The 12,663-nt window shown below is 36.1% G+C and overlaps 1 protein-coding gene across 2 annotated transcripts; it reads left to right on the top strand.

Moving 5' to 3' along the window:
* The first annotated feature begins 428 nt into the window (after nucleotides 1-428).
* On the top strand, nucleotides 429-5,148 carry LOC106648252 (fatty acid-binding protein, muscle). Of its 2 annotated transcripts, none has more exons than XM_014364992.2 (3): nucleotides 429-640; nucleotides 4,502-4,773; nucleotides 4,848-5,144. In XM_014364992.2, the coding sequence occupies exons 1-3, from the start codon at nucleotides 568-570 to the stop codon at nucleotides 4,899-4,901; spliced, it is 399 nt and encodes a 132-aa protein (XP_014220478.1). In that variant the 5' UTR covers nucleotides 429-567; the 3' UTR covers nucleotides 4,902-5,144. The 2 variants fall into 2 exon arrangements, with proteins under 2 accessions (XP_014220478.1, XP_014220479.1); XM_014364993.2 differs by lacking the exon at nucleotides 429-640 and adding an exon at nucleotides 4,046-4,192 and having other exon boundaries at nucleotides 4,848-5,148.
* The last annotated feature ends 7,515 nt before the right edge of the window (nucleotides 5,149-12,663 follow it).

Genomic DNA, 12,663 nt, shown 5'->3' with positions numbered 1-12,663 from the left:
TATCTTCTTCAAAATTCCGGTTTAAAAAATCTCCGTAAATAATTAAATGGCAGAAAAGTATGTGATATGAAAATTGACATTGACTCTGTAGCGTTTTACAGTCACTGTAAGTAGCTTACATACAAAACTCGAAATATTAATTGGTTGCTCTATTGAAAATCCACTGCTCGAAGTTTTGAAAAGAGATGCCGAAAAGGGGGGCCCGTGCGCGTACATGTGTACAACATGTCAATGTGCTAAATTTAATGCTATGTGTGCGAGTGATTACACTAAACACACATAGGCGTATAATACCCACACATCGGTAGGTCGAATGCGCGCATCTGCCGGTACTATATGCTATATGGGCGGCTGGTGGCCGACGCAGCGAGTGTTGCTCTTAGTGAACTTAAAGGTGTATCGGGTGGTTCGTGGCGGGAGCAGACTGTACTATACGGAGCGAGCGGCGAGCAGCTCGACGAGCCGGCCGGCATCGCGCCTCCTTTGCCCCAGTCGCAAAACAGACGCCACGGCAGTCGCTTCGTTTCGCATTTCCACATTAGCAAGTTCGATAACAACCCACACACAATGCCTGAATTTCTCGGCAAGAGGTACAAGCTGTCGACCAGCGAGAACTTTGACGAGCTCATGAAGGCCCTCGGTAATACTCAACCTTTGATTTTGTTTTATCTCTATCTTTTTTCGCTTGTTTTTGTTTTGTTTGTTTTTTTGTTGCTGTTATTGCTACCGTATGCGCCTTTACAGAGGCGTGCCCTATTGCATTATAGGTATAGGTATAGCGTGTTTGCAGTTCTCTATTATAGCTTCATCCTTTTCTCCCGTTGGATGGCGTGATGCTGCGCAGAAACGCTCGGCACATCTGCAATTTGGCGCGTGCGACGATGACGAAATACCGGGATCTTTTTTTTTTGCTACACCTCGTAACCCACGTGGCTCTCTCTGTACGGATTTTTAGCATCAACGCGTTGTCGTCGCGAATCGTGCGTGTGCGTGTGTGCGTGTTTGCAAAGTCTGCTGATTTCGACGCGATGGAATAGAAACGAGTCTCCGAATTAATAATTTACGTTTTAATATTGGAGTATATGTAAAGTTGCCAATATGTCGTATGACTCGTATGCGTGCTTTTTGTCAATATACCTCCAACTTGGCTATTGTTCTCATTCCGCGTATTTAAAGCCATCATAAAGCTCCGACGTTTGCGTGTTTGTTTATCATTTATGGAAATAAAACTACTCGCAAGTCGTAATCGCGAGTGCCATCTCGAAAGCGGTGAATTTTTAATAGAAATCAACGCCTGTACTTGTGTGAAAAGTAAACTTGACCGATCGATACCCACATAAAATATACGGAAACGAATCGAGACTGGTATTTAGTAGGTCGTTGACAAGTTTTCTCCAATCTGGCGGTATAAAATAATAGACGCGACACACCTCCGTCGAATTTTTGCCGTACATACAGGATGTATCGGAGAACTGGTTTTTAGCTGTATAGGTATAGGTGTACGCGCGCCTCCGCACTGAGTACTTCTCGCCGCGCGGTGCATCGCAACAGGCGACTGCTCGTTGCTTGCGCACACGTGCAATTATCCGCGCCGCATCTGCATCATCTCTCCTGTAGGTGCTCGGGCATCGGCAGATGAGAAAAAGCTAATAGTCTCTACACAAACCAGCCTGTTGCGCTGCTAATGGGCCCTCTTGCTAATTGAATTCCAACGCTGATTTTGTTGAAAACCATGCGCGCTCGGCATCTTTTGTGAAAGAGAATAAGAGAGAGAGAGAGAGAGAGCGTAGACATTCTAAAAATACGACACGAGAGACTATATTTGACGTATCGTAATTGCGAATAATCGGATGAATATTTAATTCCACGAGCTTCGGTATGCGGCGGTTCGTCGACCCTTTCCGCACCAGCACTCAGCAGAGAGCCGCCGCCTTTCGCGCGCGCAGACGAACCAATTGTCAGCCAATTTAATCCCTGAATTCATTCTCAAGTGCGCTTAATAAATCGTAATCGGTCGCACACAAACTGCTGTGCATACACATCGTGAAACCTTGACCCCTTCCTTCTTTTCGCCTGCACTCTAATGTTACATTAAAAATGTGCAGAATACCATGCATGGTGCATGAATTTTTTGCAAACGCGCGCACCGAGACTGAATAGAATAAAAAATAAATTGCCTCGAAGTTGGCTGCAGCTCGTATCGATCGTCCTCGGTGTCGTCCATGGTAAAACTTCTTTTGCCACCTCGGCCGTAATATCAGGCCAACGCGTATACGGCGAAAAATTGCATTTTTTTTTATTATAATATACGCGTATAATAGAATGCGGGAGAGCGCGTGTATACCTGATAGAGCGTCAAATTTCATGGGCTTGACACATGTGCGTAACGTATAACGCGCACCAAGTTTTACGCTTCTGTTGTTTTTTTCTCTTTCCAGGGATCGTTTTGCATTCTTATATACAGAGAGGAGAAGGCGCGCACACACACATACGAGATGCAGAAGCGCGTAACAAGCCTTGCGTGCAATACACATTCTCTCTGCAGCGCATAGTCAACGCGTGCGTGTACGCGCTTATAGGTCTCTCACTTGTGTAGACATACATAACGCACGAAAGGGAAATGATGAGATACTCTTGATTGCTTGAACGGGAAAATACCGTCGTTTATTTCAATCTCGCCTTCGCTCGTTGTAATTATTATTATAAACTCTGCGCGTTACTCTACGCACATGTATGTAATATGTATGTGCGTTGGCCGTTGTATATTATAGGCTCCGATGCGTTGTCATACGCCACGTCATTCGATTTCTCGCAATTTATTTTCACCTCTTCTCCGCGCGAGCAAAATATCTTTTTCAGAAACATTTATCGAAGCGAACCACACTTATCGAATCAAATGAAATTTCGCTTCCTGCTGAATTTTGTCCTTTTACAGCTCATCGAGCCCGAGATACATAACGACTAAAGCCCAAATACCACTTGCCTGATTTAATTCTACTATCATGTGCTCTGTGTAACAGCATTAAATGAACTATTACGATTAGTCAAGCATCTATCTTTGAGCTAAATAAGCACGCGAGCCTCGAAAACGTCTTTGATCGTTTTAATTTGATAATGATTAAATTCGTCTTTAGAAATGTCGTTTTGAAAACTCGACTTGCTCTCAATCGTCACACGCACGCCAACGTGTCCCTGTATCGACCATCACAATAAATCTAATTCATTGAGCTCGTCCTGGAAGATGAGTCCACCTATTTTCTCGAAATTTACCCCATAACGGAAAATATTTCAAAAAATTTTGCTCTTGCTTTTAATTTAAATCTGTGCTGTTTCATAGAGCCGACAATTGCGCCGCCTAAACGATTTAATTTTCGACTGATGGTAACTTGAACTTTGAAGAACATTAAGTTTCGCAATCGTCTCGTTGTATCTCAGCTGAATTTTTGAACGTGGACATAATTTGCTTGAGAAAAACAAGCGCAGATGACAAAATTGGCTATTTTGCAGAGAGGAAGATACATCGACGGTTATTTTAAAATCTTACCAGTGCCCGTTGTAACTCTATGTCAATATTTATTTAGTCATGCGATCGTACACTTAGCGAGAAAAAGGCTTATAAAGCATTTTGCAACTATTTGCAAAGCATAAATACGACCATCGATAAAAGCTACACGTGATAAAATAATTGCCTGTTACACTCATCGCTGACCCATAGATGTGTGGTTTATCTTCATCATTTGCACAAAGTGTAGATTCACGACGCAAACTACACATTTTTTTCCCAGCAAAACTTGTCTTCGATATTCCTTTCTAATTTTTTTGATTCACCTTTCACATTCTCTACTTTTTTAGTCTTTCCATTTCTCAAAAAAAAAAAAATAATAATAACAATGATGATCCCACCGATCGCATCGGTTTACTGATTGTGGACAATTCTGAGTTCTGATTGGCCGATTAGAAAGTCACTGACATTGTAGTCTACGTTTGCGCCACACAACGTATACAGAAAATATGATATTTTATAAAATATACTCGACCGCTCGACACTGCTTTCAGTACATATCAAATCGTGGACCGAGCTGTTGTGAATAATTCGTACAGTAAAAATTGATAAAAGCAAAAATGGAGTTCGTAGGAAAACGTTACAAGCTAGCGTCCAGCGAAAAATTCGACGAGTACATGAAAGCCTTGGGTACAATTTCAAATAATTATTTCAAATAATTAATAACTTTGGTTTTGGCGTTTGAAAATTTATATTAATTGCATAATGTAAACGTCTGACGAGTCGATCATAAATCGTCATCATAAAATCGTCTTCAAATAATTCATCGAATTTCTTTATCTTATCTATTCTTCGGTCGCATCTACCTTACAGTAAATAGTTAGTTATCCGATTCAGTACTGGGCCCAAATATTAGTCATCAAATTTACTTTACAAAATAATTATTAAAATTAACCACTCTCGTACAAAAATAAATAATTGTTATGAATGTTTTTATAGGAGTCGGCCTCATCGTACGTAAGATGGGCGCTGCCGTAAGTCCAGTCGTTGAAGTGACTGAAAACAATGGCGAGTACACAATGAAGACGCAAAGTACATTCAAGAACCAGGAGATCAAATTCAAGCTGGGCGAGGAATTCGACGAGGAAACACCTGACGGTCGCAAAGTCAAAAGTGTCATCACCCTCGACGGCAACAAAATGACTCACGTACAGAAGGGCGACAAGGAGACGCTCATCGAACGCGAATTCACCCCCACGGAAATGAAAGCCGTAAGCGTCACCATTTTTCAATTTTTATTTGGATAATGACACGTTTAACTTGACGTTTTGTTTTTTTATTATAGGTCATGAAAGTAGATGATATCGTCTGCACCAGGGTGTATAAGATTGAAAATTAATTTATTTTAGTTGTGCGATTAATTTTTTCTAGCTTTTGGAAAATATTTCGTAGGGTCAAAGATCATATACGTAATATGAGGCAATTTTTCATATGAAACTGTCAAAAAAAATGATTTATGCTGATTCATAGATGTTTTCAATTTTTATACACACGTACTCAGAATTATGCTGTTTGCTTGCTGTGAAGTAAATTTCATATTCTGCAAAATTATGTAATTATTTTTTACTTAATAAATAAATTTTCTTTAAAAAAACAAGTGCACTTTTTTTACTTTTAAAAAGTAATTTATATCTATTACGAATATCGGAAAATTATGGAAATATTGAAACCACTATAAAAAAATAAAGTCCAGGATTTCGTCTTATTGCTAATATGTACAAAATTGCTTAAAAAAGTGAGATCTGAGGTACCCCCGTTTTTGCCAATGGTTTTAATACTATTTTTCATAAAACAATAATAACGCTAATTAAATAAAAATATATTTTGAGAAATTCCTGTAGATACAAGAAAAAACTAACTTTTATACTTACATCGAATCCCACTTACAAGTAAAAGTCACTTTAGATATGATAAAATGACCTTTTCTCCAAAACAAAAACATTCGTGATTATTGTAAAACATTAGGATAATCATAATTCAATCATTAGTTTTAATTTTTTATTTTCCTCGAAATAAGAATTTTTTACTATATAGTATCGCATCACTATATGAAATTTAAATCATAAAAAAACTAGCTCATTGAGATGAAAAACATTTTGTAAGAACGCTCAAAATACACTCGGCAACAAAATTATCGCAACAAAAAAATTCATCGAAATTTTGTCGATTTTCAAATGCTTCTATCTTGGGCTAGATTTATCGTATCGACACGCTTTTTTTTTTAATTTCTTGGAAATTTTGTCCTCTTTAAATCCATATAAATTAAGATAAGATTTGAGTTAATGTTGAGTTACCAGTAGTATTTGAGCGTGACCCTAAAAATTACTGAAAAAAAATGACTGTTTGAACGTGTACCAGTACCACAGTGATTTTTTTATCGAAATCTAACATACACCATCGCAAAGTGCTCTTTTCAACGAGTAATTTAAAAAAAAAAAGACCTCTCTACGATTTTTTTAACGCCCTGTAGGTCGATTTGAAGGTACGGTTTATGTACGCATAATGCCCAGAAAATCGTCTTGATTTCAGTTAAACGGGGAATTTTACGTACTTTAAATGGTATCTTCAAATCGACCTACAGGGCGTTAAAAAAATCGTAGAGAGGTCTTTTTTTTTTTAAATTACTCGTTGAAAAGAGCACTTTGCGATGGTGTATGTTAGATTTCGATAAAAAAATCACTGTGGTACTGGTACACGTTCAAACAGTCATTTTTTTTCAGTAATTTTTAGGGTCACGCTCAAATACTACTGGTAACTCAACATTAACTCAAATCTTATCTTAATTTATATGGATTTAAAGAGGACAAAATTTCCAAGAAATTAAAAAAAAAAGCGTGTCGATACGATAAATCTAGCCCAAGATAGAAGCATTTGAAAATCGACAAAATTTCGATGAATTTTTTTGTTGCGATAATTTTGTTGCCGAGTGTAGATTAGAATTCTTTTTTATCGGTCATATGATCATTATTAATCCAATGTAAGTTACTTAATTCATTGAAAAGTGTTGGATAAAAACATGAAAATAATTAAGGAACCAACACGCACATGTTATAGAAGATTCACTTTACTGATGGTAAAATATATCTCAGTCGGTAAATATTTTTATATCGGTGGTAGGTGTTCTATTGAATTCTACATTATCAAATGCTCACTAGTGGTTTCATTTGAACTTTTCAATAAATTGTTTAACAAATCCACTATAATTCAGTTTTTAGTACTTTTTTAGGTTTTATAACGTTACTTTTTATTTATAAAAGGGGAGCCTAAAAAATATCAACTTTTTCATTGAAACTAATAAAATATGAACATTTGCAGGTACGTTTTGACTGATTGATTGATTTATCATTTATTGAAGTTTATAAACTTTTAGAAATATTTCCAAATCTTTTGGAAATTTAGTGATTGAAAGTTAGGATAATACATTAATAAAATAGGTACAATATAAATCAATAAAAATCTGTAATTCCAAGCGAAATTTTTAGACGGATATATCCGTTTGTTTTACTGGTGCCATGAATAGCGACAAATCATGCAGTCCATATAATTCAAACGCATGAGGGGTGTATATTACGTTCTTTCACTCGCCATCAAATCGTTCGAAGAAAGTGTGATTTTCACGAATTTGAAAAAAATTAATTATGTAATGCGACATATAGTTTTTTTGAAATCCCAGAAGATTTTTTGTATTGTCATACTTTTGATAAGCTTGCATACTATTTATAATATGGTTTATTATATCTATAATATACAATACATTTAATTATGTAATCAGTGATTTATTGCCACGTAGACACTTTTCACTACCAGTTGGTACAAATAAAGAGTACTTGTCAAGATTGAAATTTGAGATTCGATTACAAATAGATGGTCAATTTCTGCAAATAAGCATTAATACAACTTGAATATATTCTTATGCATGATTTTGCATTATTATGACTGTCACGTAGAATTAGTAAGATAAATGTTCATAATCGTAATGTTCTTCAATATAGTCCCAAGATAAAACCCAATAATTTATTCTGATAAACTCTAAATTATTAACGGTTTATTAATTTTTACAAAAATAAATATGGGAAAATTTGAGTGAATCATAAAATGTATTTAAACTTTTTTCATAATAAAATTTTGATTGGAACACCATTACATTGGAGCATTATAATCAGTTTAATATTTTACGCGAGGAAAAAGTTAATGTAGCAAAATGAAAAGTATACGAATCTTTCCTCTCAAAAGTAAGCGATTACACATCAAAGCCTGCAAATAAAAAATAACTTTCAGACTTATCACGCGTGAGTAAAATTTGTTTTCAACGAAAAAACATGAAAAAATTCGAGGTTCACTGGCCCATGACAAATCATGCATAAAATTTTTGAAGCAAAATTTCTTTCATTCTGGGGCCTGATGCAGAACTTATTCGATCGCAATAATAATCATGATTTAAGTTACTCGGTAGATGTCGAAGCAATATATTTCCATTTTGTATCCATGCTTTCAGATGCTGCTAAAAATCATGTCAATGTAAAAAAAAAATTTTGTATGCTGCGAAAAACAATCTTTGCAGCTTCAATATCTGCGAGAGCTTATTTTCTTACTCGGAAAAGAACTAAATGAACATAGTATCAGTAAGGAGACATATGTACGATTATTGTAAGTCTAAATCATACAGGAGTAGCATACGGAGAGCGCGAACCGTGTGTTAGCTAGCGTGTAATGCAAACGAAGATGAAAATTGACTGTAATGAGATGCACGTCCCAGGAATAATGTACTTCTGCCGAGCCCTCGCTGCTGTGTAATGAGCCAAGTTCGCAAACTATTATCATTTTCTGCCACTAAATCAATTTTCGTTGTGCATTGCTACTAAAGTAGACTCATGGCTGTTTACACGTTTCACTTTCCAAGAAAACGTCAGCTTGCAAGTGGAATATAAAGAAAAAAAAATACAACACTTTGTCGCAACGAGTAAATATGTTCTAGCATTTGGGATACTGACGATCCTTTCACTTTCCTCTGCAATCTCTAATCTCCAGTACTAATGCGCTATTTAATCGCATGTCGATCATCAGTCAGTATCGATCGAAGGTTACACCCATCGAACACTAGGCTAAACATTTTCGTGCCTATACGGAGATAATTATCCGATAATCCGTAAAATTGCGTAACTTTTGCCGGTTTCGAAGCTCATTCGAGCGGTCAGTATACGGCAACTTCCCGGTGGCGATCATCCGTTTGAGCAAAAAAAAGAGATAGCGATCGCGAGCCTTACCACCCGCGGTTCGTTTGATTTGAGGCTCGCGAAAATTTCTCGCGTTCCTATCCAAGCGTGCGACGTAACCTGAATATCAGAGTTTTATTGCCTGCCGTGATGCAGCAATAAATTGGATGTTCTTCCTTTCTTCATTTTTTCAAAAAAAGTACATAAGAGTTAATTAAACACCAGTCTGATGATTATTAACTTTTTTACCAATTATCTTTTGACGTTCATACAGGATTGAAAATTGTCAAAAATGCCATAAAAAGTATTGCCTATTTCATATAAATTTCATTTAACGATACTACTGAAGCTGATCTTTTTTTACAATTGTTAATATAGCTTTTAAGCTTCATCAATAAGCAGTATGTGATGAAAGTAAAGGATAATTTTAATAACAATTTTAATTTGTTACGAAATGTTTCTAGCACAAATTTTACGAAAATTTTAATTTATAACGTCCCGCTTAAATTAGCGCATTATAAGCACCATACAAAGCTATACAAAATATATTTACCTGGCTTCGCTTCAATCTTGAAATCATTAATTTTTTGAAAAAAAACCATGGCCTTGTACAATATCTTATTCACAAATGATACTGTGTAAGAATATTATTTCTTCATTAATTTTTAGAAAAAGATATAATTAATCAGCTTTATGTTTGTACCCAAACAGTTATCAGTAATTCAGTAAACAAATTTAATTACAAAGTATATAAACCATACAATAATAATATCAGTAATATCTACTATTTTTGACTGTATAAAAGAACTTGCTTACTTCTTGAGAATCAGATTACATCCGAACAGGAATCGATTTAAAAAAATCATGAATGTTTTCATTATCTTCGTACTTTTAGCTGCAGCCTACGTGAGTTAATTTATGTAATAAGTATCTTAACTATGTTCGATTTAAAAAAATCACAAAATTTCTTTACGGAGGATGTAAATTTTAGTCACAAATTATAAAAAAATTGTGATAGTTTCATTTGGATTTTTGCCATTTTTCTTTCAGGGGCGAACTGTGCAAGCAGATACCGAGGACGCTTATGGGGAAGTATTTGACCAAGATCCATTACTAGCAATCACGATACCCAAGCTTTTAGCCCAATTTCATGCGGAGAATGATAACCAAATAATAAAGGATTCGTGGACTCATTCTAGAGTTTTAACAAAAACATGCAAAAGAGAGTTGGTGTATCGAATGATACTTTACCGACAGAATGAGGACCTTGCAAAGGAAATGCTGTTAAAGTTTGAAGAATGTAAAAAATCAATGCCATACGATGATGTTATAAACTGTTACGATCAGGTAACTTTTTTTAAATACACCAGGCACGAAAAAATATTTGTACAATTTCATGCAATTACTAATAACTAAGAATAATCATGAAAAAATCGCATGAATGAAATAAGGAAGTTGGAAAAAAATGTTAGTGAGTTGTTTCAATTAATTAAAAAAAATTCAATAATTTTTAGAGATCATTCAATCAGTCGTGTTACGAGATATCGGGGAATAGGCCGACATCGGAAGTAATGCAAACCATTTCCCGTTGCACAATAGAGGTAAAATTTGTAGTATAATACTAATTTTTAAAAATTTTCTAACAATTCTATAACTAATAATGAATCTGAAACTTTAAATTTTTTCTATAATTATATTCAAACACACTAATGACGAACTATTCACGAATTTAGTTTAATCACACGTTTAACCAATCTTGTCATGAATTGTTGCCATACAAAAATATGCGGAGCTGTTATTCAAAGGTAAAAATTTTGTAGTGGTACAACTTATCTCGTGGAGTGATTATTTTATTAAATTTTACATTTTGCAGGCTGTTATCAAATTTATGGATTTCATGTATAACAATGGAATTCAGCAAGTCTGGCACGAAGAGTACAGACAAATCATGCGGACATGTGGTCATATGAAATCTGATCTCAATAATGAAACGAAGGATTTGGAAGATACAATTAAACTTTACGAAAGCGAGCAAAAATCCGTGAAACAACTTAAAAACAACAAGAGTTTAGAGCAAATACTTGCAATATTCAACTAGAATAAAATGAATTTTAAATATACCACAATCAAATGTCACTTTGCGTTTTTTTTTAATAAAAACAATTTATTGAACGGATAAATGCTCTTTCTTGTGATTTTTTCGTACAACCATCTTAATTTATTAAATTTTTCAAATTCTTCGTCAAGATCCTCATCGATTAAAATAAACCTGGAATGTATATCGCGCAATACTTCAAACGTGGGTGAACTTTATCAATTATCGCCTTCGTTATTTTTTTCGAAAAATAATATCAATCAAGTTGGAGGGGTCGCAAGCGTTCGCTCGGTGACTATATCGATGGACAAGCAGAAAGCTTTTTTCTGGGATAGAGCATGCATATTGTATATGCCTGTTGACGCGTTGGAGAACAAAAAGCGTGACGTCGTCGCGTCGCCGCCGTCGTTGTCGTCGTCTCGCGCGAGGCAGAGTCTAACCAGTTTCCCGACCCACCAACACACGCATTTATATTTATACACACGTACAAGTACGCGGGCTGTACATCGTTATCCCTTAAGGATATGTATATATTATTATATATACAGGAAAGGCCGAAAAAGCAGCATGTGGAAGTCGGCTGGATGCGAGCCTCATCTTATACGTATATAGGTACGAGTATAGACACGCTATGAGCAGCTGAAAAGAGAGAGAGAAGGAGAACCTGTTTTTCTCTCAGGCGATAATGTACACGAGTGCATGGTGCATTGCGCTGGGGGAGTTTAGCGATGGGCAAAGACCTCTCGTGCTCGCACACATGCACACCAACACACGCGCTTGAGCGCTATACATGTTTGGTACGTATACTGGCACACGTATCGGGAGTTATAAGCGCAATTCCACGATTCCCACGAGCTGATCCTCGCTCTCTGCCAATCATACGAAGAATAAAGCGAGATTCTGATGAAGACGACAGCGGAGCGTAGCAGGCTTCGCCCCCGATTGTAATTACGGAGATGACCAAGATAATGGAAATTTGGACATGTGAGCGCGCCTGACCATTACCCACGGATCCCAGAATTTCGACCTTTTCCCAAATGAATGATTACTTTTTTGCAGTGTTCGCAAGTATTCGAGCGTCCGCAAGTAAACTGTATCAATACGTGCCTTTGCGAATCATTGCTACAACTCTTAGTTTCTTTGTAATTCGTCGATGATCGACTTTTTGGAATTTCAAAGCAAAAAAAAAAGAGCGATCGATGCAGACGTGAAGGTGTGTCATTTCGTGTTCCACTCTCACGGCGATAGATCATGCTCGAGTGCATAGTTGAAAAACGAATAATTAATATCAATTCGGTGACAAATTTAGCGAAACAAAAATTCGAATACGAACGAGTCTTTTTATCGAATCAAGCGGCGCAAACAAGAGATGACTTTTAGGGAACGAAATTTGCTCCTAATTTGTCCCATATACGAATCGTCGATCGTGTGTGTTTTTGACGGTTGTTTTCTAGGTATTTTTTTCAAGGTATACTGCAAATTTTAAACTATTTTAAGCTTCGATCACTTTTTCGCTCGAAAATTAGTCTCGAAAAATAAGACGTTGTTTAAAAATAGAGTTGCGAGTGTCAATGACAAAGAAGCGAAATCAACCCGAGCAGTTTACGCTCGATAATCGGAGCCTCTGTTTGACTTTGAAAGGGATTTAGTGGGTGATTAAATGCTTCAACTCGATCGATACACATGCTTTTCCAACCCGCATGAGTTTAACATAGATATTTATTGTAAAGCTCGTAAAACTTTATGATTTCCTGCATATTTTAAATCTCGCTCACACACACACATTTATTAAG

This window comes from Trichogramma pretiosum, unplaced genomic scaffold (assembly GCF_000599845.2).
Source record: "Trichogramma pretiosum strain Unisexual culture from Peru unplaced genomic scaffold, Tpre_2.0 scaffold24, whole genome shotgun sequence".
NCBI classification, from domain to species: Eukaryota; Metazoa; Arthropoda; class Insecta; order Hymenoptera; family Trichogrammatidae; genus Trichogramma; species Trichogramma pretiosum.
The sequence above is the reverse complement of the archived record's forward strand: the minus strand, read 5'-3'. Positions and strand labels throughout refer to the sequence as shown.

Coding starts and splice junctions, on each gene's coding strand:
- LOC106648252 (XM_014364992.2), top strand. CDS start 568: ATGCCTGAATTTCTCGGCAAGAGGTACAAGCTGTCGACCAGCGAGAAC. Junction 641..4,501: donor CGAGCTCATGAAGGCCCTCG/GTAATACTCAAC, acceptor ATGTTTTTATAG/GAGTCGGCCTCATCGTACGT. Junction 4,774..4,847: donor CCCCCACGGAAATGAAAGCC/GTAAGCGTCACC, acceptor TTTTTATTATAG/GTCATGAAAGTAGATGATAT.